The following is a 23,105-nucleotide window of genomic DNA, read 5'->3' on the forward strand; positions in this document are numbered from 1 at the left end:
TTGTGCTCTGTACATGTTTAAGGTAGGTGTTTTGGGCCATTTTTCAGAGAACATGAATGATAAGAGAAAAAAAAATTCACTCATGGTTAGTGGCTGAGTGAAGCAAAACAACTGTGTTTACTGTGCCAGGGTATGTAAACTTATGAGCACAACTGTAAGTCCTTTAAAATGTTGATTTAGACAAGCTTATTGACCCCTTTAAAGAAGGTACAATGTGTGGTATTACCATTCAACAGAACAGACTGGTTAGAAATGGAACATAATGTTCATAAGCATCTTTAAATGAGTGTATAATCACCTGAATATTGAATTAAAATGGTTTTATTGACCTTAAAATGATCTGTTTGTATATTCAGTGCCTGGGGAGTGAGTCCTCCAATATGTTCCTACAGTATACAGTGAACGATGCGTTCACGTACTGTCTGAATAATCCGGAAAAACACATTATATAAATGAATCAACACTGAAGTGGGATTAGCTTGAACCTAAACTGCCGTAAAACATCAAACTAATTATGCCTCAAAGTATTGGACATTGAGATGCTCTGTTTTATTGTAATTTTAATATATTCCTACTAAAACAAAGTACTTAAAGCTGTCCGTCTTGATAATGTCCGACTGGCCTTGAAGTAGTTTCAAGCTAGCCTAACTAGCATTAGCTTAACGGCTAAGGTTAGCCAGGCTAACAATTAAACCTTTCAACCTCAAAGACAGACAGTCAGGGTTCATCAAACACAACTTTCTGACAGGAAACATGAAGCTAATTCAAAGACACGATAATAAAAGGTGATTTATGTTCATTAAAATGTGTTTAAGGTTCTCTGTTTTTAAAGTTAGCTAGTTTGTTCATGTTTACCAACAGCTTCCGTGTTTCATGTTGAAACGCACTTTGTTACAGAACCTCAGAGCCTCCCTGAGAGAGGACAGCTGCCTGATACAGGATATAAAAACAGAGTTAGTTCATCTGTGAGTGTTCTTTACCTGAAGACACAAAGAGGAGAGTGAGGAGCAGCATGACTCCGCTGGTTCCTGGCTGTCTGTGTGAGTGTTTCTCGGAGGGTTGAATAATGAAGGCTGCAGACTGCAGAGGGAGGCTTGTTGTTGCCTTTATGAAGTCTCACTGTCAGCTGACTTCAGAGCAGACATGTGACTCTGCCTGGGCCTGCTTCCTCTGATGGCATTCTACTGTGTTAGAATCAAAGTGCATTAAACTGTGATATATATATATAACTAGAGTTAGTTATATGGTTTTATGGAGTATATGAAGCTGTAGCCTCTGAGTGTAAATAAAGTGTCATTTTAAATTTCCCTGCTGTGTTTGAATGAAACGAGGTTTTCTTGTTCAAGAGTTTTTATGTTTCTACCTTTAACACTTGAGGAGTTCATCTGGAGATCCATGAGTGGAAAAAGTAATGTGAAAGAAAAATAAATACAACCACATTTTGAAAAAATATAATACCACTCACAAAGTTCCTGCTGTAGAGCAGGGGTTCCCAAAGCAGGAACTTTACCCCTGAGCTAGGGACTTTACCCCTGAACTACGTGCGTTTGGACCGGATGAACAAGGGTCTAAATTTAATTCAGGGGTAGATAATCCCCCCCCCCTGAAAAGCCCCTGCTAGGGAGGTAGTACTTTTCAAAGGTCCTGGGACTTTCAGTTGAACGCAACAGTGTTTGTGGAGTTTGCACAGCTGTTGAAACACAGAGGGAGATCCTGGGAATGCAAACTAGTTTAGTTTTTATTAAGATTTCAAAATATAATTGAATGTAATTTTTTTCTCCATACATTGCTGGCCTGATTTGCACAATCTACCCAGGACTTTAGCCCTTGGCCGAAACGCAGACAACAATGGGGGCACAGGAACCTTTTAGTTCTGGGGGCTAAAAGACCCTGGAACTCTTGAAAGTGTGGGTCGGGACCCCCTGGGGGGGGGGGTCGTGAGATGTCTTCCAGAATGTTTTTTTTTTTTTGTAATTATCTAAAAATAATACATTTTATCCATTATAGTTAAGAATATCAACAAAAATGGTCACAAAAACCTTGAAAATATAAAGTGTAATGAGTTTTCTGCCTTTCTTTGTTTCCAGATGACTCCTAAGTTTAGAGTTAGTGAACAGTTAATAATCTAAAGCATCAGTAGCAGCAGGTTCATTCAGAACACACAGGAAACACATGCTCATAGAGGGAGGGTCACTTTCTGCAGACCAGCTAAATGAAGACACATTAAATCACTCTGAGGGACAGGGGGGGGTCTCTGGCTGTAAAGTTTGGGAACCCCTGCATTAGAGAGTGAACGTAATCCTTGAAGTTCCTGTGAGGGTCTTCTTGTTTGTACTGATTGTTTTGTGAGTGTATTTAGTGTTTGTTGATGAAAACATCTTGTTTTGCTCTTTTAGCAGTCACATATATCCAGTGGTGGACACTAACAAAGTACATTTACTAAGTACTGTACTTTGGAACATTTTTTGAGTATCTCCACTTTACTTAAGTATTGTTTTTTTGGGGGGGGACTTTTTACTTTTACTCCTCTACATTTGAAATGCAAATATCATCCTTTTGACTCATTTACTATCAATGCTCTTTGCTTTGCTTCCCCAAAGCAGTGGACAGACTGCAGAACCCGTACCCAGCCCTACACCCTAAAACCAGAGTTCATTGACCCCAGCCACTTTGTTGACAGCACACTGTACATAACTGTCAGTTATTTAAAGCCACAACTGCACATATTCATATTTTTATATAGGTAAATATTTGAAGTACCTTTTTATAGATTGAAAAACTGCTGTATGGAAATCAGTGTGTTGATGTTTAAGCGTGTTGAAGTCTGAGTTTATAGTGTTCACATAAAAAAGGTGTTAGCTGTTTAACAGAGATAATATGTGAAAGTCAATGAATTATTGAGTTTAATGCCATATTATTTTATTTTAAGACTCAAACTGTTCTAAAGATATTAATGTTAATAAAATAAACCCCTGCCTTTACAAGCCTGATTCATGTGGCCACTTTTAAAAGTATTTTTCCATTTGTGACTGCAGAGCTGATCACTTCTGATTTAATTTTGTCACATATCTTAAATACTTTTAAACACACAAATCATTATCTTATCTTTCTACCCTCTGAATCAAAACTATTAGCTTGAACATCCTTATTTCATAGATGCTTAATGTGTTTAATGAGTCTTTGGATTAAGAACTGCCGAGCAAAGGCTCACTGACACAACATAAACAACATTCCAGATTCCATTCTCAGATATTTTCACCTTGACTAACTCCTGAAGCTCGATCACAGGGTCTTTATTGATCATAGCTTGGTGTGTTTCTTAGAGGACATGATGAAGTGTGGATTAGAACACATTGCTTATATCTACAGCAGTGAAAGGTGAAGGACTACTCGCAACCAGGATAGAAAACAGTGATTTATTACAATAAGACATCCAAACGCAGATCAGCAACTATGGTACAGGTCAAAGAGGGAAGCGTCACTCTGTTGGTCTCCAGGATATGAGTTGTGAAACCTGTAAAACAAAAAAGAACAGACTTTACATGAGGTTAACTTTCAGCACAGTCAGCACAGCATGACCGCCATAAAGAGAAGGAAAAGTCCATTTACAGCATGACCCTGTTTAATGAAGTCATAAAGGCTGATCACATCTCAGAGCATGGATTACACTCAGACATAAACTAAATAAACTAAATGAACCATCACTAGATTTTAATTATCTTTTCTTTCCTTTTTTTTAACTGTTTATTTTGATTTTTTACAGCTTGACACAATTTCTACATTACTTATCAGCTATATAATGAAGAAAGAAGAAAAAGGTGAGTAGTAAATGTGACTTTTAAATCCTCAAAGGGACAACATGTATCACTTTGTCCACAGGGGGCGCCAACACAGACACAACGTTCCTCACAGGAGCTTTAAAGAATTGTACATTTTAAAAAGTACATTTAAAAATTAATTAATTCCACATGAGCCTTTACTCATACATATTGATTCATAGATAATAAGCTCAGCTCCAACTACATGTTCCATGTGATCAGACACACTGGCCTTGACATAAAAAAGATGGATATTAAAGGAACATCTTTGACATGTCAGCTTTCTAGGTTTCCATTTCTGTCCCTGTCACCAGTGCAGCCATGTGGTTCACTGGTGGAGTGTATAACTTTGGCCTGATGTGTGTTTTTCTCTTTTTCTGAGTCAGAATCTGATTTTTTTTTCCTCAAACATTTCTTCAGAAATATGCTGCAGGTTCTACGTTCTGGTCCATGTCACTATGATTGAGTTATAATATTGTAAACTGGGTTTTGTCCGTCATTTGTTAATCTAAAATATCTCTATATATATTTTTTTAATTAATTTACCATGATTAATTAATTGAAAATGAAGAAGAGGTGGAATTTAATAAGTTTTACTTCTGCCCACTCCTTTTCAAATATGTTGACTTCATTCATATTAGTGAGGATACAACTTATTATTATTATTATGAATATTATTAATCTTTTTTTTGCATTTTATGTAACGTTTGTTTTTTTGATTTTTTTGTCTTTTAATCATTCATTTTCTCATAAAACCCATAAAAAGGAATCGCCCTTTCACTCCTGATACTCCTGATGGCTTGTCCCATGACCTACTTACCTCACTACCTGCTTCATATATAAGCAGCTGAGCAGAGACATGTATATCCTTTGTGCTCTATAGGTGCATGCTGATATTTAATACCTCCACAGTCTGCAGGAGGGCAGTGTTTTCATCTCAATGACAGCAAGACCAGAGTGTGAAAATAACTCATCACTGCAATATTTTAAAGGTGATTTTTATTAACATTTTTCCTGTCTCTAGTTTTGCACATGGTCCTTATTGGCTGTAACTTTTAAAAACTGTGCAATATACATAATCATCTAGAAATACAACAATTTCAACAGGTTTAAAAAATAAAATACTTAAATTAAGTAAATTAAGATTGTTTGGGTTGTCCATCTTATTCCAAGGACAGTCACAACGTTTGATTTCATGCTTTATGGATCCATTACTTCATTAATCCAACAATGTTTGCCTACTGCTTGTTCTGAAGCAATAAGTTAGTTAATTGATTAGTTTCATGACAAGGTGTTAAATAAACTAAGTTACTGTTTGCTTTTTATGGTTTTGATGTATTTGGTCCTGTAGATTAAACAATTTGAGCTGCTTCTTATCCCATGAGTAACATTTCTCATTTAATTTGATATTTATGTGAAGAAATGTGTATTTCCCCTCCTTGTGCATGGAAATGTTTCATTTTCTTTCTTAAAAAAGTCAAAAACATCTCCAAGTTTGTGCAACTTCTGCACAAATCCAAGGTTGTCCATGTTATTTCAAGGACAGCCACGCCATTTAATTTCATGCTTCATGGATCCATTACTTTGAAAACATGTTGCTTATTGCTTGTTCTGACACAATAAGTTAGTTCATTGATTAGTTTAATGACAAGGTGTGCATGAAAAGCAGGTAATGTTTGAAGTATCATTAGATTCAGACACAGATATAAACAGCTTTGATGCTGTCTGTTGTATTTGGTCCTTTAGATTTATTCAGTTTGAGTTGCATCTTAACCCAATGCATGATTCATGTAAAATAATGTGTATTTCCCCTCCTATGCATGGACCTGTTCCCTCTTCTGTCTTAAAACAAGTCCACAACATCTCCAAGTTTGTGCAACTTCTGCACAAATCAAAGAAGAATGCAAACACCTCCTGACCTGACACACATGCTGCTGTTTTCATTTCTAAAGAGATGCAAGTTAAGACCTGATGCACTTGGCCCTTTATCATACAGTCCATTATGTCATGCCTTACATTGAATCACTGCTGGGGGCCACAGCAGCTCTTGCTTGGACCCTCCCCGTCCTTCTTCAGCACGGTGGGCTTCACCACGTCCACGTCCCGGTGCAGGTGATCCATTAAACTCGTGAGGATGCTGGGGGCTGAGTAGAAATCCACCAAGAAGTAAGACCCTCTCGTGTGTTTCTGGTTGTGTTTGGTGATCTTGTAGGGCAGCAGTTTCTCCCCCAGGTTCTCCAGGTTCCTGACTACGGCCCCACGGTCCATCAGGGTCTCCACAGTCCTCCGGAGAGCCGAGGCGGTCTCCGGCCTCTGCATGGCCTTCAGGATCAGGGCGAGCTCGTAGCGAGGCATCGATCCGGAGGAGAAGTCCAAGACTCAGTCTTTAATTCAGCAGAGAGTCAGACAGGGTCAATACCAGCTGACTGAGGCCACCATGTTATTATGACACGAGGGACGGGAAGGTCTTTACTGATGACGTATAACACATGCGACGGGCTGGAGCGACGACAGGACATTTACTGATGACGTATAACACATGCGACGGGCTGGAGCAACGACGGACAGGACGTTTACTGATGACGTATAACACATGCGACGGGCTGGAGCAACGACAGGACGACACATCTTATTCTATAACCTCTCTAAATTCTGTATTCTTAAAAACAGGATGATGAAATCTCCTCCTAAATTAGTTACTTTTATAAATTAAATTAAAAATGTTCTTAAAATCATTGAAAATAATAAAAGGACTAAGAGCAATAAAGATATATGATACACTAAAATAATTCCACACTGAATTGTAAAATTATTCCCTTTCCCTTCTTGACTTGTTTTATTATTTATTTTCTATCTATGTATAATTTTCTCATTAAACTTAAATTACCAGCTGAAGCTGTTTTATTCTGTATCTTTAATAAGTGTTGATGTATGATGCTCCATCTGAATGGACCCATTGTTTCTTATTCACATTTATAATAAAGTGAGGAAAAAAACAAGATAGACAAATCTTACAAATAAGTTGAATAAATAAGTTAAATGTTGAGTAAATTATGTTGCTGAACAAATCAAGAAAAGTAATTTACTTATTACCAAATGTTATTAAACTAGTATTACTATCAGTATCTTAACTATTTGTATTCTTAATTTTGATGCTTTCACTTATTTTAATTACACATATTTTATTTTTGCAATGCATTAGCCTCTATTTTATGTTATTATTATTATTATTATTATTATTATTATTATTAATAATAATAATAATATTATCTTCCACTAATATGTCTTGCCATTGTTTTATTTCTGCTTCTTTCTTGTTTTTCAATCACTGTAAAGCTCTTTGGGTTGTATGTGATTTGTATGAAAGGTGCTATATAAATAAAGCTTGATTGATTGATTGATTGATTGATTGATTGATTGATTGATTGATTGATTGATTGATAGTAAACTAATTAAATGACTAGTGCGTTTGTAAACTGTTCAAGCGGGTACTAACCTTTAAGCGTTACTTTACCTATATTTTAATAAAATCTATTATTCTGAGTGTATCCATTCAACCGAAAAGCTATACATTTATTTATTTTTGCATTTTTAATTCATATTTTTATTGAATAAAATGAAGTTGTTGGAACTGGATGCTGAAAATAAAAGTGTAGGAGTATCATGTTGTTTAAGAAGTTACATCATCCAAGAAACTAAAAAATAATCCCAATTTTTGAATGAATGAATGAAAATATGATTTAATAATAATAAAGTTTTTATTTTACGTAAAGACGTGAGCTCCCACGTCATCATTACGCGCCCCTGCACATGCCCACATGTGTCTCTTCACTTCCTTCCCCTCGTGAAGGAGCGTGGTGAAGATGGCGGCTCAGGACTCCAAGCCGAGTGATCTGTATAAATGCGTGTATTCCTTCCTGCTGGAGAACAAGTTCACTAAAGCTGCCCAGCAGTTCCTGAAGCAGACCAAAGTGGTGAGAGACTCGGGGCTGCAGGGACAGGTAGACCTGCTGTCTGTGTTGTGTGTGTGTGCGCAGGTGATCTGGATCCTGATGGACAGACCAGCAGAGACAGACTCCTGGTCCTGCACGTGTAGAGAGGAGGAACATGTGTTTCTTTAACTGCTAACAGTTTAACCTAAACTCCTGAACATCCTTATTTATATGAACGAATGAGGAATAATCAGACTGTGTTTAATGTGGAGTTATTCAAAGTGTTTGTGAGGAGGTTTAAACTTTACTCAACAAACTGAACTCACTTCTTCACGTGTCTCTTTTTTTCAGACTCCTCAGGATGAAAACGATGAAAGTCTGGTCAACATTTTCAACTACTGGGTGAAGTGAGTCCTCTTCTTCTTCTTCTTCTTCTTTGATTTATTTAAAGCTGATATTTCACTTTATTCTGATGCCAATAAAATCTGTTAATCTGAGCAGACCAGCTCTCCTCACATCAATGTGACTGTAGAATCAATGTCTGGAGCTAATAAGATTCAGTCCTCCCTGATACAGTGACTTAATGAGTCACATCTCCTCACCTTTATTATTTAAAACACTGTGTTTGTTTGTGGACAGCAGGTTATGTAATAAAGTTCCTCCACAGTCTGTCTGCTGCTTTAGATGATTAAGAGAGACACTGGGCTGCAAGCTGCCTTACAAAAAAACAAAAACCAATAGAAAAGAATCTAAAATTGAACATTTTATCCATCTTTGTAAAAGCAGATTTGAGATAAAATCATGCAAATACAAAAAGTTAACACTGTTCTTCAGAGTTTGTTGCTGCCCGACCCCCGAGGACATCATGTCCAAAGGAACATTCAGGTTTTGGATTTGACCGTCTCTTTATTTCTGCAGCTGTGAGCAACATGTAATCACCTCAGGACAACAGGGTGTTGGAGCTCTTTACATCTCTTCATATATTAGATTATTTGTACTTAATTTAATTAATTAAGTAGACGAAGGGCCATGAAGTCGGCCACAGAGGCAGCAGAAGTTGCTTCAAGGTGGCTGTGGATCAGGAGAGGAGACCCGTGGGTGGGGTAGAGCTACCTGGACACAAGCCGGGGCTTGATCAACCCCGGCTGGGTCGCCTGGTTGAGGGTGTCTGATTGTTGAAAGACCCGAAACACCCAATGACCCCAGGTTACATCACTGATGATGTGTCCAGGTGCATCATAAGTTGATGTATTTCACAAGAATGAATCTATTGTTATTTAATTTAAGGTGAACATGGGATTAAGTTTGATGTCTTAGGTCAGTGTTTTTTAACCTTTTTTTGAGCCAAGGCACATTTCTTACATTTAAAAAAGTCCTGAATCACACCACCAACTTAAAGTGTTGCACAATGACACATTTAGTCTCTCAGTTTATGAATCTATTTATCTGAGAGAGTGACTTTGGATGCTTCTTTAACTGTGTCAGGGCGAAGCATCTTATTTACAATAGCTCCTGCAGGTAATATTAATGTCTCTGACACAGTGTGTGGCTTTTATGATGTGGCTACAAGTTCAGATACTCAGTATCTAGCTCTGAGAGCTCTCACAGACAAGTTCCCTTTTCCAGGATATGAATAACCAGAATTTAGTCCAGGGACCAGTTTGGAGTTTTCATTTTTGAATATTTATCCATCACTGCTGTACGCCTAAGTCTTGTCACACACACCTCTCATGGGCAGCATTAATTCTAATGTCTTAAATTAACACGGTCATTAGTGTGCTTTATTGTCACCCAGTGTGTGGGGAGCACATGTCAGTACATGGACAAGTATTGAATTACTCTTCCAGTCACTACACTGCAGGTACAGACTCACTACATGACACATTATTAGCAGGATATGAATAATATATTTTTTTGGACTAATTAAGTGAAATTGGAAAATGTCCCACGGCACACCTGAAGATCTGTCACGGCACACTAGTGTTCCACGGCACAGTGGTTGAAAATCACTGCCTCAGGTGTTATAATATATTTCGTGACTCACTTTTAAAGGTTGATAGTGTTGCAGCGGGTGATGTGAATATAGAGGAGCAGGTAAGACAGGAGGGGGGGACACCGGGGGAGGTGAATGGTTGTTACAGGGAGATGTGAGAGGATGAAACGTTCCCTAATGTTTGAAAGAAGTCAATTTAATAAAACACCAGAGAAACTGCATCCTTTATGGACATTAACAATCTGTGGATCCTGTGTTTGATCCTCTCTCCCCGTGCCCGTCGGCTGGGTTTGATTTGAGTTTTGTTTTTTGTAAAGTTGACAAAGTCAAAGAGACACTACAGAGGGTCTTAAGAGTTTGGGAACTTTTTGGGAACCCCCTCCATAAAAGAAGGTTTATAAAGTGACTGAGGTTTGCTAAGATGAGACAACATCACAGGGTCAGTGGTTTGTCACCTCCTCCTTTGTTTGATGATAAATTAGAGTTTGCTTCAGTTTGACTAAAGGAACTGAGTTCATCTCCACTTCTGCTGGGACCTTCTTCACACCAGCTGAAGGAGTCATCAGTGTGCTCCACCTCTCTCAGCCTGAGCAGAGACATTGACACATAATGAAAATGAGCTTCATCAGTGAAGACAGATTCTCTCTAAGGGATCAAACTCAGTTTCTATCACTGTGTGTTTCTGTAGATCTCCTGAAGCCCGAAAACGAAAAACCCCTTCAACCTCTGAAGCAACAAACGGTCCGTCCGCCAAGAAAGCCAAAACCAGCGCAGAGAGCTCCAGCAGTGAGGACTCCAACAGCGAGGATGAAACAGCCAAACCAACCAAGGCGGCCCCGGCAGGTAACCATGGATCTGACACAGAGAAATAACTGAACCCTTTTCATCCTGACATCAGTGAGTCGTTCTAAATCTCCATGTTTCCTTTTTCTCTGTTAGCAGCTAAAGTGGTTCCTGCTAAAGCAGCAGCTGCAGCTAAAGCGGCGTCCAGCAGCAGCGAGGACTCAAGTGATTCTGAGGAGGAGAAGGCTCCAGCTAAACCTCCTGCAAAGGTTGAGACCACATCAGAATTAAAGAGTCCTCACAGATCTCCCCTTTAGAGTAAACTTTAGTGCATGTGTCTTTTATTACTATTACTTACAAGCTTCTGTATTCAGGCTCCAGTGAAGCCAGCAGCTGCTGCGCCTGCTGCAGCGAGCAGCAGGAAGAAGGACAGCAGCTCCAGCAGTGAAGAGTCGGACTCTGAGGACGAGCAGCCGGCCAAAACTCCTGCAGCCAGTGAGTCTGCAGCCGGAGCTGGAACTGAGCCGGCTTTCAAAGTGAGCTCAAAATGAAGGTTTGTGTTTTTATTTTAATGCCATGTTTTTATGTCTGATTAAAGAACCAAAGGCAGGAGCTGTCACCACTCCCAAAGCAGCCGTCCCTGCTAAAGCTGCAGCTCAGAAGAAGGCAGAGAGCACCAGTGAGGATTCCTCCTCTGAGGATGAGGAGCCAGCCAAGGTGAGCTGAAGACTCTGATCAGATCTCAGTATTTTAACACGTTCTAATCATCTTCATTATGGAAGTTAAGATGATGTAGAGACAGCTAATCCATTTAATTTCTCTTGTATTGAAAGGCTCCAGTGAAACCTGCTCCAGTAAAACCTGCTCCAGTGAAGCCCGCTGCTGCTGCTGCTGAGTCCAGCAGTGAAGATTCCTCATCCGAGGACGAGGCTCCACCCAGCAAGAAACCCAAAGCAGGTTTGTGTTCTTACCTTCAGATCCTCTCAAACCTTCAAAGGCTTCCACACTCGACACAACACCAGCCTGATGTTTGGAAAGAGATAAGATGGACTTGGATGCAGTCTGAAGGATCTGGTCCATCCTCACACTCAGTCAGAATCTTTTCCAGTGCCTTCTTTTGAGCCTTGAGTGTGATGCTGAAGGATCTCAGTCCCTCCTCCTTTATGAGGTTTATTCCTCCCCATGCTCACTTCCATCCTCTCCATCCGTGACCACAGGACTCTACGCATGCTCAGTGCATTATTGATCGTGTAATAAATCTGAGACATGATGTTTATGATGATGCTGATGAGTTATCTTGGTCCTGGCAGGAGAGTACAGTGCAGTCCCTCCTCCTGCTGCTGCAGTGCAGAAAGCTCCAGCTGCAGCCAGCAAGGCTAAAGCCAGCAGCTCGTCCAGCGATGACAGCAGTGATGAGGAAGAGGAGAAGAAAGTAGCAGGTAAGAAGTCTCCTCCTCTCTTTCTTTGAGTCTGTGTTTTAATGCTTTTTCTAACTGCAGTGTTTTCCTCACAGTTAAACCGGCTCCAGCTAAACCGGCTCCAGCTAAACCGGCTCCAGCTAAACCTGCTGCTCCCAAACCCGCTGCAAAGAAGGCTGAGTCCAGCTCTGAGAGCTCAGGTAACAATCCCAGCCAGGCAGTTTCCTCTCCATGCGGCCGTACGTGTGTGAACATGTTTAAACACTCTTCATCCTCATGTCTTCACAGACTCAAGCTCAGAGGAAGAGGAGGTGAAGAAGCCTGCAGCCAAAGTAACCCCTGCAAAACCTGCCGCAGCCAAGGCTGCCCCTGCCAAGAAAGAAGAGTCCGACTCATCGAGTTCAGAGGACGAAGAGGAGGCCAAGAAACCTGCAGCAAAAGTGACCGCCACTAAAGCTGCTCCAGCTAAAGCTGCTGCAGCAAAGAAAGACTCCTCAGACGATGAGTCCAGTTCAGACGAGGAAGAGGAGGCGGCGAAGAAGCCTGCAGCCAAACCTGCACCGGCCAAGACCCCCCCTGCTAAGAAAGCTGAGTCATCCAGCTCAGGTAAGAGACAACAAGTGCTCAATGGAGATGGAGCAGTGAGGCGTCCAACATATATCTACTAACTCTCCTGTCAGTTTATGATAGAGCTAACTTCTTTTATTTAAATCACTGCAAGCTGACTTAAAGTCTGACCCTAAGTGACATACATTCAGTTATCATACGTAACACTTGCTGCTGTCGTGTTGCAGAATCTTGAACACGTATATTTTCTTCCCCCTGATTCAGAAAGCAGCTCTGAAGACGAGGCTCCCGCTAAAAAACCTGCAGCCACACCAAAACCTGCTGCTGCTGCCAAACCTGCAGCCAAGGCAGCAGAGAGCTCTGACTCTGACTCCTCCTCTGAAGATGATGAACCAGTGAAAGCAAAGCCAGCAGCTAAACCAGCAGCTAAACCAGCCACCCCAGCTGCTAAGCCTGCAACCCCCGTCACAAAGCCTGCTGCTGCAGCAGAGAGCAGTTCAGACTCTGACTCCTCTGAAGAAGAGGAACCGGTCAAAGCTAAACCTGCAACACCTGCAGCAAAGCCTGCAGCAAAGCCCTCTACTCCTGCGGCAAAGCCTGCTGCAGCTGCAGAGAGCAGCTCTGACTCTTCCTCTGAGGAGGAGGAGGATGCAGCTAAAGCAAAGCCTACAGCTAAACCAGCTACCCCAGCCTCCAAGCCCGCTACCCCTGCAGCAAAACCTGCAGCGAAACCTGCAGCTGCAGCGGAGAGCAGCTCTGACTCTGATTCCTCTGAAGAAGAGGAACCGGTCAAAGCTAAACCTGCAGCAGCTAAACCAGCGACCCCTGCATCCAAGCCTGCAACTCCTGCTGCAAAGCCCGCTGCTGCAGCTGAGAGCAGCTCTGACTCTGACTCTTCTGATGAAGACGAACCAGCCAAAGCTAAACCTGCAACACCCGCAGCAAAGCCTGCGTCAAAGCCCTCTACTCCTGCAGCAAAGCCTGCTGCTGCAGCTGAGAGCAGCTCTGACTCTTCCTCTGAGGAGGAGGAACCGGTCAAAGCAAAGGCTGCTGCAGCTAAACCCGCAGCAACCAAGCCTGCAACACCGGCTTCAAAGCCCTCTACTCCTGCAGCAAAGCCTGCCGCTGCAGCAGAGAGCAGCTCTGACTCTGACTCTTCTTCTGATGAAGACGAACCAGCCAAAGCTAATCCTGCAACACCCGCAGCAAAGCCTGCAGCAAAGCCTGCGTCAAAGCCTTCTACTCCTGCAGCAAAGCCCGCTGCAGCTGCAGAGAGCAGCTCTGACTCTGACTCTTCTTCTGACGAGGAAGAAACAGTCAAAGCTAAACCTGCAGCAGCTAAACCTGCAACCCCCGCAGCAAAGCCTGCGTCAAAGCCCTCTACTCCTGCAGCAAAGCCTGCTGCTGCAGCAGAGAGCAGCTCTGACTCTTCATCAGAAGATGAAGAGCCAGCCAAAGCTAAACCCGCAACACCCGCAGCAAAGCCTGCGTCAAAGCCCTCTACTCCTGCATCAAAGCCTGCTGCTGCAGCTGAGAGCAGCTCTGAATCTTCTTCTGACGAGGAGGAAGATGCAGCTAAAGCAAAGCCAACAGCAGCTAAACCTGCTACCCCAGCCTCCAAGCCCGCTACCCCTGCAGCAAAACCTGCTGCTGCAGCAGAGAGCAGCTCAGACTCTTCTTCTGACGAGGAGGAAACGGTCAAAGCTAAACCTGCAACACCCGCAGCAAAGCCTGCAGCAAAGCCCTCTACTCCTGCGGCAAAACCTGCAGCTGCAGCTGAGAGCAGCTCTGACTCTGACTCCTCTGAAGAAGAGGAACCGGTCAAAGCTAAACCTGCAACACCCGCAGCAAAGCCGGCACCAAAGACCTCCACGCCTGCTTCAAAGCCTGCAGCAGCAGCAGAGAGCAGCTCTGACAGCGAGAGCTCTGAGGAAGAGGCGTCCAAACCTGCAGCCAAGAAACAAACCCCTGCAGCAGCTGCAGCAAAGAAACCTGCAGCTAACGCCAAAGCTAAAGAGAGCAGCTCGTCTGACAGTTCATCAGAGGAGGAAGAGGAGGCTCCACGCAGAGCGGCCACAGCGCCCACCACACCTTTAACAAACGGTAGGTCTCCAACACTAACCCAGACCTTCTGTGTCCTCCTTTAATGTTGAATGATCTCACCTTCATGTTTTCACACGTTCACACAGGAACCAGTGGAAAGAGGAAACGAGATGAAGAGTCATCAGAGAGTGAAGAAGAGGAGGCAGACGACAAGACGCCAAACAACAAGAAGGCATCGACCACACCGCAGACCTTTCCTAAGGCTAATAAGAAGGTAGACCTCTCAGGGACCGGTCCTGGTCCTGGTCTCTGTTTCACCTCTGATTTATCTAAATGTCAGTCAGAGCTCACTGAAGGTGATGGAGGCGACATTTAACGAATGTTCCTCTTGTTTTTCAGTCCTCCAACATCCCGTTCCGTAGAATAAGAGAAGAAGAAGTGAGCGTGGATCCTCGTCTGGCTGACAACTCTTTTGATGCAAAGGTGAGTTCAGGAACTCGAGCGCCACACACACAGATTACTGACGTTACAAAGCTGCAAGACTCCACCTTTACTCTGTGCACGAGTCAAACGTCACAAGATGTTCATTGAACCACGACAGGTTCTCCTGCTTCTCCTCTGAGATCCTGCAGAGCTGCATTTCTTTATGTTCTGTGATGTGCATGCAGAGTCTTTGCTTCACCTACATTCATCATACTTCACATTCAGCCGGAGAGCATGAAGAAGTATGTTTGTGTGACGACAGAAAGGCCTCTGGGAGTCCAGGAGGACCCTTCAGGGCTCCTGTTGTAGTCTGGATTAGTGATAAACAACGAGCAGCTCCAGAAGCAGGAGGGATCTGATGTTCGCTGCACTGACACTGATGAGTGTTTAAAGATGTGTTCAGACTGTTGTCCTGTAAACAGATGATCCCTGCTGAAACACAGACACCAATACGACTCTTACTTAGACAGAAACCAGAACACTTCAGATACTAAGACCTGATCCTGCACCCACAGATGTAGACTAGAAGTCAGGGAGTGTGTGAGGAATAAACTTTAAGGCTTTGAATGAAACGAGTCCTGAATGATCTACATCAGGGGTGTCCAAAGGCCCGGGGGCCAATTGCGGCCCAAGGTCCATTTATTTATGGCCCCAAGCTTCCATCTTAAAGTGTGTTATTTATAGCATTAATTAACAGCATTAGAAATTAATCTCATTCTGAATCATCTGTACATTTGCAGTTTCTTTAAAGCGCACAAACTAAACTAAAGTCAATCCAGAAACGTCTCAAAGAGCTTCACATGGACGACTTTTATAAAAGCTCTGGGAATTCTGCAAGACAGCAATAAAGAAGAAACACAAGAACTCTTCAAGTTGACTTTAAATTAATGTTTTCATCATGATGTGAAAATGTTCTTGATGAACATTAAAAGTTCAGAAGACACAAAAGAGGAAACAAGACAAGATCTAAATTATGAAATTGTGCAGAAAAGGCAAAATTTGGTGAATAAAAATAGTTCAGAACTCAGGAAAATATTTATTTAGTTCTTAAAATGTTGTCTGCTGGTCAGACAAGTCTATAAAACAACATGAAGAAGAAGTGATGAAATCCAGATCCTGATCCTGCCATAGAAAAATAATGAGACAATATTTTTCCCACATTTCCAAACATTTTCCTCCAGAAGAAGTCTGTTGATGTTTACATGACTTGTGGAGAACTGAGGACTACCTAGTGACTGATTTATTGAGAACAAATGTGAAATAATGATTTAATAGATATTTCATATTTAACTTTAATGATTCCTCAGTCTCAGTAGGAGCCACTGGCTCTAAGGTATTCTGACATCAAATGTGTCCCTCTTTGAAAGAGTTTGGACAGCCCTGATCTACATGAATGAAAGAGTCTCTTGTATCTTATCTCAGAGAACCTCTCTCAGTTCTTCCCTGCATCACGCCGTCACACTGAAACCTGTCTGTGTTTGTGTTCCAGTACGGGGCGGAGGGGGACTGGGGTCAGAAGGCCAACGACGTGCTCAGGTTCACTAAGGGGAAGTCTTTCCGCCACGAGAAGACGAAGAAGAAGAGAGGAAGCTACCGCGGCGGAGCGATCTCCACGACAATCAACTCCATCAAGTTCGACAGCGACTGAGGACTTTCCTCCTCGCTCTGACCCCCCCTCCCACCTGGACTCTACTGTACCTGTGTGATCAGGACGGTCAGCTGTCCTTCCCTTACAAACAAACCTATCATCTTCTTCATCACCTGACTGACGGACGCATGTGAGAACTCTTCCATCGTAGTGTCTGCTCTTCATTAGTCCTGAGGTAACAGCTGTGAGTTCAGATATCCGTGTGACAGTACCACTTATAGCCACTAGGTGGCTGCAGGCCTCCTGTAAGGGGGGCCCAGACGACATGTTGGGCCTTGTGTATGGTTCTGGCTCTGCTTCATTAGATTTCTTTGTTAATTGTGTTTTCAGTCGTGTGTTTGACAGACAGACGGGTTCTTCTTCACCAGGTGAAAAGGCTGACGCTGATTTTTATGGATGTCTTTGGTTATTGATGATTCTTTGTTTGTCCGTGCAGACGGCGTGTCCCCGGGTGTTTTCTCTCTCCAGGTAACGTTTAGAGTAGAACTGAGTTTTATACCGTGTATTTATTATGTTTTATTCCAGTTCATCTGTAAGGACCTCTAAAGCCATCTTTGCTCTCTCCTCTGTTTAGTTTTGAAATCATCCATCAGAGGTCTGGAGTCTGTTCATTAACTTTACTGAGAGCCATGTTTGTTTCAGTTATTTCACTTCACTAAAGGAGCTTTTGTGAACCTCTAATTTTTAATTGTCAATTCTTTGTAGCTGTGATTAAACGCCTAATGGATGAAACACTCTGATTCTTGTTCCTTTAATCCAACAAAACACCTCAATGTGACCTCCTTCAATCAATCTTTATTGATCTCAGGACTCTCCAAACAGAGCAGGTCTAGACCAGACTCTATGCTCTACTATTAACAAAGACCCAACATCAAGACCGGATCAGATCCAGTCCCATCTTCCAGACAGGACTCAGTCTGATCTCATCTTAATCCACCATGAGCAGAGCACTTTGCAGCATTTAGCAAGTTACAGTGGCAAGGACAAACTTCCTTTAACAGGCAGAAACCTCCAGCAGGAAACATGGAAAGAACAAAGAGAAGGAGAGAAAGAAGAAAAGAATGAAAGGAAAAATTATTGAAAGAGAGAAAGAAAGAAAGAAGGAATGAAAGGAAAAGAAAAATGATTGAAAGAAGTAAAGAAAGGATGAATAACAGACCCAACAAAGGAATCTACAGCAGAGATCCAGAGGAACCTACGAGACAAGGGAGCTCAGGGACTCCAGAAAGGTCTATGGTTAGTAACTTTAATGGGACAGGAAGAGTTAAAGTGAGAGACAGGCAGAGAGAGGAGAGAGAGGGAAAGACAGGATCCCAGTGTGTCAGTCTAAGCCTATAGCAGCAGAACTAAGACCTGGTCCAAGCCTGATCCAGCTCTAACTATAAGCTTTATCAAAAAGGAAAGTTTGAAGCCTACTCTTAAAAGTAGAGAGGGTGTCTGCCTCCCGGACCCTGACTGGTACATGATTCCAAAGGAGAGGGGCCTGATAACTGAAGGCTCTACCTCCCATACTACTTTTAGAGACTTTAGGTTCTGCTGCGACCCTGTTGGGGTTGGAGAGAGGGATAGAGGGAGGTGAAGAGAGAGAGAGAGATGATAGTGGGGAGACGGATAGTAGTAGTTGTAGCAGCTGGAGTCTGGACCACGTCCACAGCAGCAGAGATCCAGAGGAACCTACGAGACAAGGGAGCTCAGGGACTCCAGAAAGGTCTAAAGACCCAGATGTGTCTGACTTGTCCTCTAAAATGTAAGAACATGAAGCCTCAACATGGACGTCTGTTTCTGTGTATGGACCATAGACTGTAGAGATGGACACAGAACAGATGAAGCACCTCAGCAGTTCTCATCAGAGCCACCAGATGGCAGTATAACACTTCTCTCCTTGAGTCCTGCTCCTCACAGGACATGAAGTGACGCCTCCTCCTGTGCTGGGGGACAGTTGTGACTGTGGCTGCCATGTCCGGTGAGCACTGATGGATGTTCTGCTTCACAGTAAACAACGACTGAGAGGAATTAATATCAGAGGACAGACCTCTGGAATATGACACATCATCAGTTTAACACCGCACCCCTGTTCACTTCACAGAGGTGACAGGAAGGGGTGAAATAAAGGGTGAAAAGTGCAGCAGAGGCAGATTCATCCTGACTCCAGGCCCTGATTTGGGTCAAGCTCATAAAAGGCCGGATCCTGTTCTTAGTCCACAGAGAGATATCCTCTTTGTAATACTGTTTACAGTGACTCAACATTAATCCACTTTAACTGGCAGCATTTAGCAAGTTACAGTGGTGAGGACAAACTTCCTTTAACAGGCAGAAACCTGCAGCAGGACCAGACTCATGTTAGAGGTCAAAGTGAGAAACTTCAGACTTCAGATGAAATTTATCACAGATGGTAGATAATGTATGACCTAATGGAGCCTGTAGTCTGATCCCTGCGTGCACACCTGATGGATAACACACACACTCACTGTCCACTAACACACACTGTTCATGCAGTGAGTGTATCTACACAGAGAGGAAGTGTGGACATGTAAAGAGCAGGGGAGGTCTGCAGTCACTCCAAATATCGCCCTCCTCTCTGTGACAGTAAACCACGAGGTGATGCTTCACTGATCAGAGAGAGGGGGGGACCTGATGGAGCGTGCAGTCCTCAGCTGCTGAGGATCAGACCCCGGAGCTGGTACAGGAAGGATCTTCAGTGCAGGTGTTGCTACCAGCAGCAAGTTGTTACCCACAGAGTCACTACTGTTCACCTAACAGGCCTGTAAATATAAATATATTCAATAACTGTGTTTTTGGAGGCCAGATTGAAAAAAGAACTGAAGTGCAGAGGAGCTGAACCTTCACATTTCCTGCGTCAGTGAAGCCTGAAATCTAACTTTGGATTGATTTTGCATAGGCAGGTTGTTATTGAAGCAGACTGTGTGTGTGTTTACAACCAATCTTTATGTTGTTTGACTCCCAAACACACAGTTTACATTTAGTTATCAACAGAATGATTATCTCTGTGTTTAACAACATCCAGGATCAACACGAGGATCATTAGAGGAGTTTTATTATTAGTGTCTAAAGCAACACGTCTGATAGACATCATGCTGATGTACCCGGACCTGTAAGACACTCTTCATAATCTATAATAAAGAAGAAAGTCTGATCATCACAAATATAGATTTTATGATTCAAATGAAGTTTTGTTCAGAATAGCCCAACCTATCAGGCGACCAGCTGAGCGGGTCTGCACTCTCCTAAAGTTTCAAACACATTTATCTTTTATTAAAATAAGTTTTTATTAAAGTGCTTTGGACCACAGGAACGAGGAACTGTAAGAGGAACTATGTGATGTTAAAACACAAGGTCTAAGTTTAGTTCTGGGGTCGTTCATCTCCTGGCTTTGTTTTCATCCTTCCAAGTGTTGATTCAGTGAATCAGTCTGCAGTGAAGATCTCCACACCAACAAGCTCACTTTAACTCTTCCTGTCCCATTAAAGTTACTAACCATAGACCTTTCTGGAGTCCCTGAGCTCCCTTGTCTCGTAGGTTCCTCTGGATCTCTGCTGTAGATTCCTTTTTTGGGGTCTGTTATTCATCCTTTCTTTCTTTCTTTCTCTTTTTATTCTTTCCATGTTTCTTCATCCATTATGTCTCCTTATGTCTTCTTATCCCGTCCTTCCTTCTGTCCTTTCCTTCTTTCATCCCTTCTTTCATTCTTTCTTTCCTTCCGTCCTTTCCTTCTTTCATTCCTTCTTTCATCCCTTCTTTCATTCTTTCTTTCTTTCTTTCTTTCATTCCTTCATTCATTCCTTCTTTCTTTCTTTCATTCCTTCTTTCTTTCCTTCTTTCATTCTTTCATTCCTTTTTCCTTTCATTCCTTCTTTCTTTCTTTCATTCCTTCTTTCATTCCTTCTTTCTTTCTTTCATTCCATTTCCCTTTCTTTCCTTCTTTCTCTTTTTGTTTCTTCATCCTTTATGTCTCCTTTTCTTATCCCTTCCTTTCCTTCTCTCATTCCTTCACCATTTCTTCTCCTCTTTTCTTTCTTCTGGTCTCCCTCTCTTCTCTCTTTTCTTAGACCTTTCTGGAGTCCCTGAGCTCCCTTGTCTCGTAGGTTCCTCTGGATCTCTGCTGCTGTGGACGTGGTCCAGACTCCAGCTGCTACAACTACTACTATCCGTCTCCCCACTATCATCTCTCTCTCTCTTCATCTCCCTCTATCCCTCTCTCCAACACGGTCTCAGCAGATGTGTGTCTAACATGAGTCTGGTCCTGCTGGAGGTTTCTGCCTGTTAAAGGAAGTTTGTCCTTGCCACTGTAAGAGATTGATGAAAAGAATCCCCGTCTCTGGAGGATGTCGAGTCATGATGATCCTGAGCCCCGCTTCAGTCTGTCAGTCTCAGCGTGTCCACGAAGGAGCAGGCCGGCTCTCTTCAGGCCGGCTCTCTTCAGACCGGCTCTCTTCAGGCCGGCTCTCTTCAGGCCGGCTCACTTCAGACCGGCTCACTTCAGTCCGACTCAGCACAGTGTGTACGCAGGAGCTGCAGGACAATCTTATAATGTGCAGCAGAGGCCAGGACTGCCAGGACTGCCCATCCTGTCCATTTCAATTAGACTAAACTGCTGACTCTTCTCACACACACTCACATTACCATCTTCCTCCTCCTCCTCTTCTTCTTCTCTTGGCACACTCTCAGAGCCTCTGCACACAATCAGCAGAGCATTCAGGCCCTGACAAACGTTACAGCAGATTTCATTACACATGACAAACGAGTGCTTTGGTGGTCTGTAGATTAGTCCCTGCTAATCCTGCACTGTGCCTTTGTCAGAGTCAGAGAGTGAAAGAGAGAACATGGCAGCACAACAATCACACTCACGAGTGAAGCAGAACCACATAAACAGAGTGTCATCACTTCTTCTATTATTAAAAACATCTTTACTGGAGCGTTTCTTCTTCACACCGTCTTTAGGAAGTGTTTCAGTGAGTTAGAGTCCTAATTAGACGAACGCTCCCTCTGAGCGAGAGGAGAGTCAGTGATCCTTCATAGGACTGAATCATGGGAGGAAAAGATGCAGCTGGAGCTTTCAGACCGAGTGAAGAGGTGCTAACAAGATTACAGACATCTGCTCTGTGCCCTACAGAAGAACCACTGATCCAGACCGATCCAGACTGACCCAGACTGATCCAGACTGATCCAGACCGCATGCCACAGCAGCGCCTGACAGCAGCCTCCATGATGGCGCTCACCATGAAAACAGCATTTAGGGAGTCCTGCCTCTTTAAGATGTTTTTGATAACAGACACTAATATCCACATTTCTGATCATGTCTCTTTGTTTTTGGGAGTATGGGTGTTTCCTTCATTTAACAGGTTTGAACAGAGACAGGAAACATCAGGAGGGGAGTGGAGGACAGGACAGGGTCGAGGCTGGGAGTCCAACCAGAGGAGGATTACAGCCTCAGTACATGGGGCTCTTGAACCACGAGGCCCCGTCTGATCTTATCTGACCCTCCTGTTATGTTCATTTCTCTGGAACAGCAATAATGTTCCTGGGTCAATTTGACCCGGGGCATATTCAATTATCCAAAAGTGTCAGAACCCAAAAAATCCCCAAACACATTTTTTTAAAATCTAATATTTAACTCCATTACTAACCATTGAAATCAAGAGTTTAGTGCATTAGTGTTCTTTAATCCTCTCAGATCATGGTTCAGTGAGGAGAACTCCTTTTACATTTAAAGTAATGTTTAAACTTTTTAAATGTACATTAGAAAGCCCTAAATATAAATACAAGTTTTACATGACATTAAATGTTGATATTTCTGATATTTATGAAGTGATGTTGATAAATTAACAGGAGACTCCTCTTCTGTCACATGCTGCCCAGATTTTTATGCTGCACATCAAAACAGGAGGGTTAACAAATGTAACACATCTAAATTAGGACGTCAATCTCAGAACTCATTATCTATCATCTGACTACATCATGACTTCAAACCAAGGCGTCTGTTTCAGTGTGTTGAATTGTTTGAAGTCTAATTCATGACTTGAGAAGCGAGTGTGTTCAGACCAGAGACTGTAAATAAGATGGACGGCGTTGCTCCGCCTCTTCCTGTTGTACAGTTCTGAAGCCAAAAAACCTCGTTCCATTGTGCAGTCAGTCTGCACTGTAGATTATTTCTGTGGTTGCCACGGTAATTTATGTGTTGCCACGGTAACAGGCTCCACCCCACAGCGTACATCCCAAAATCAAACCAAACTTTTACCTTTCAATTTGATCAAACTCAAACAAATAAATAGTGAACTGCAGCATCCACCTGTCCCCCGTCCAGGTCTACAGGGACATGCATCATTTTATGACTTCAATTGTAGGATTCATGTATGGATGGATGGATGCACTTCTCTATGTGCATGCGTGTGTATATCCACA

The 23,105-nt window shown here is 42.6% G+C and overlaps 2 protein-coding genes across 5 annotated transcripts; one reads left to right on the forward strand and one right to left on the reverse strand.

Annotated features, from left to right (window-relative positions):
- Nucleotides 1-3,397: 3,397 nt before the first annotated feature.
- On the reverse strand, nucleotides 3,398-6,345 carry LOC117809787 (28S ribosomal protein S6, mitochondrial-like). Its single transcript, XM_034679286.1, has 2 exons — nucleotides 5,835-6,345; nucleotides 3,398-3,514 (listed from the first exon to the last, which is right to left on the reverse strand). The coding sequence occupies exon 1, from the start codon at nucleotides 6,171-6,173 to the stop codon at nucleotides 5,841-5,843; it is 333 nt and encodes a 110-aa protein (XP_034535177.1). The 5' UTR covers nucleotides 6,174-6,345; the 3' UTR covers nucleotides 3,398-3,514; nucleotides 5,835-5,840.
- Nucleotides 6,346-7,621: 1,276 nt separating this feature from the next.
- nolc1 (nucleolar and coiled-body phosphoprotein 1) lies at nucleotides 7,622-17,417 on the forward strand. Of its 4 annotated transcripts, none has more exons than XR_004630621.1 (15): nucleotides 7,622-7,792; nucleotides 8,102-8,157; nucleotides 10,432-10,586; nucleotides 10,683-10,795; nucleotides 10,901-11,021; nucleotides 11,125-11,243; nucleotides 11,360-11,483; nucleotides 11,837-11,965; nucleotides 12,040-12,144; nucleotides 12,233-12,550; nucleotides 12,776-14,614; nucleotides 14,701-14,828; nucleotides 14,954-15,037; nucleotides 16,527-17,153; nucleotides 17,260-17,417. XR_004630621.1 is itself a non-coding variant. In XM_034679284.1 (14 exons), exons 1-14 carry the CDS (start codon nucleotides 7,682-7,684, stop codon nucleotides 16,683-16,685), a joined length of 3,561 nt encoding a protein of 1,186 aa, XP_034535175.1. In that variant the 5' UTR covers nucleotides 7,622-7,681; the 3' UTR covers nucleotides 16,686-17,417. The 4 variants fall into 4 exon arrangements, 2 of the variants coding, with proteins under 2 accessions (XP_034535175.1, XP_034535176.1); XR_004630622.1 differs by having other exon boundaries at nucleotides 12,055-12,144; XM_034679284.1 differs by having other exon boundaries at nucleotides 16,527-17,417.
- Nucleotides 17,418-23,105: the final 5,688 nt, after the last annotated feature.

Source organism: Notolabrus celidotus, unplaced genomic scaffold, assembly GCF_009762535.1.
Source record: "Notolabrus celidotus isolate fNotCel1 unplaced genomic scaffold, fNotCel1.pri scaffold_434_arrow_ctg1, whole genome shotgun sequence".
Classification (NCBI taxonomy): domain Eukaryota; kingdom Metazoa; phylum Chordata; class Actinopteri; order Labriformes; family Labridae; genus Notolabrus; species Notolabrus celidotus.

What these genes read in the sequence shown, in the direction of transcription:
- LOC117809787 (XM_034679286.1), bottom strand. Translation starts at nt 6,173, where the DNA reads ATGCCTCGCTACGAGCTCGCCCTGATCCTGAAGGCCATGCAGAGGCCG.
- nolc1 (XM_034679284.1), top strand. Translation starts at nt 7,682, where the DNA reads ATGGCGGCTCAGGACTCCAAGCCGAGTGATCTGTATAAATGCGTGTAT. An exon ending in GTCCAGCTCTGAGAGCTCAG is followed by an intron (nt 12,145 to 12,232) that starts GTAACAATCCCA and finishes ATGTCTTCACAG; the next exon opens with ACTCAAGCTCAGAGGAAGAG. An exon ending in TTCCTAAGGCTAATAAGAAG is followed by an intron (nt 14,829 to 14,953) that starts GTAGACCTCTCA and finishes CTTGTTTTTCAG; the next exon opens with TCCTCCAACATCCCGTTCCG.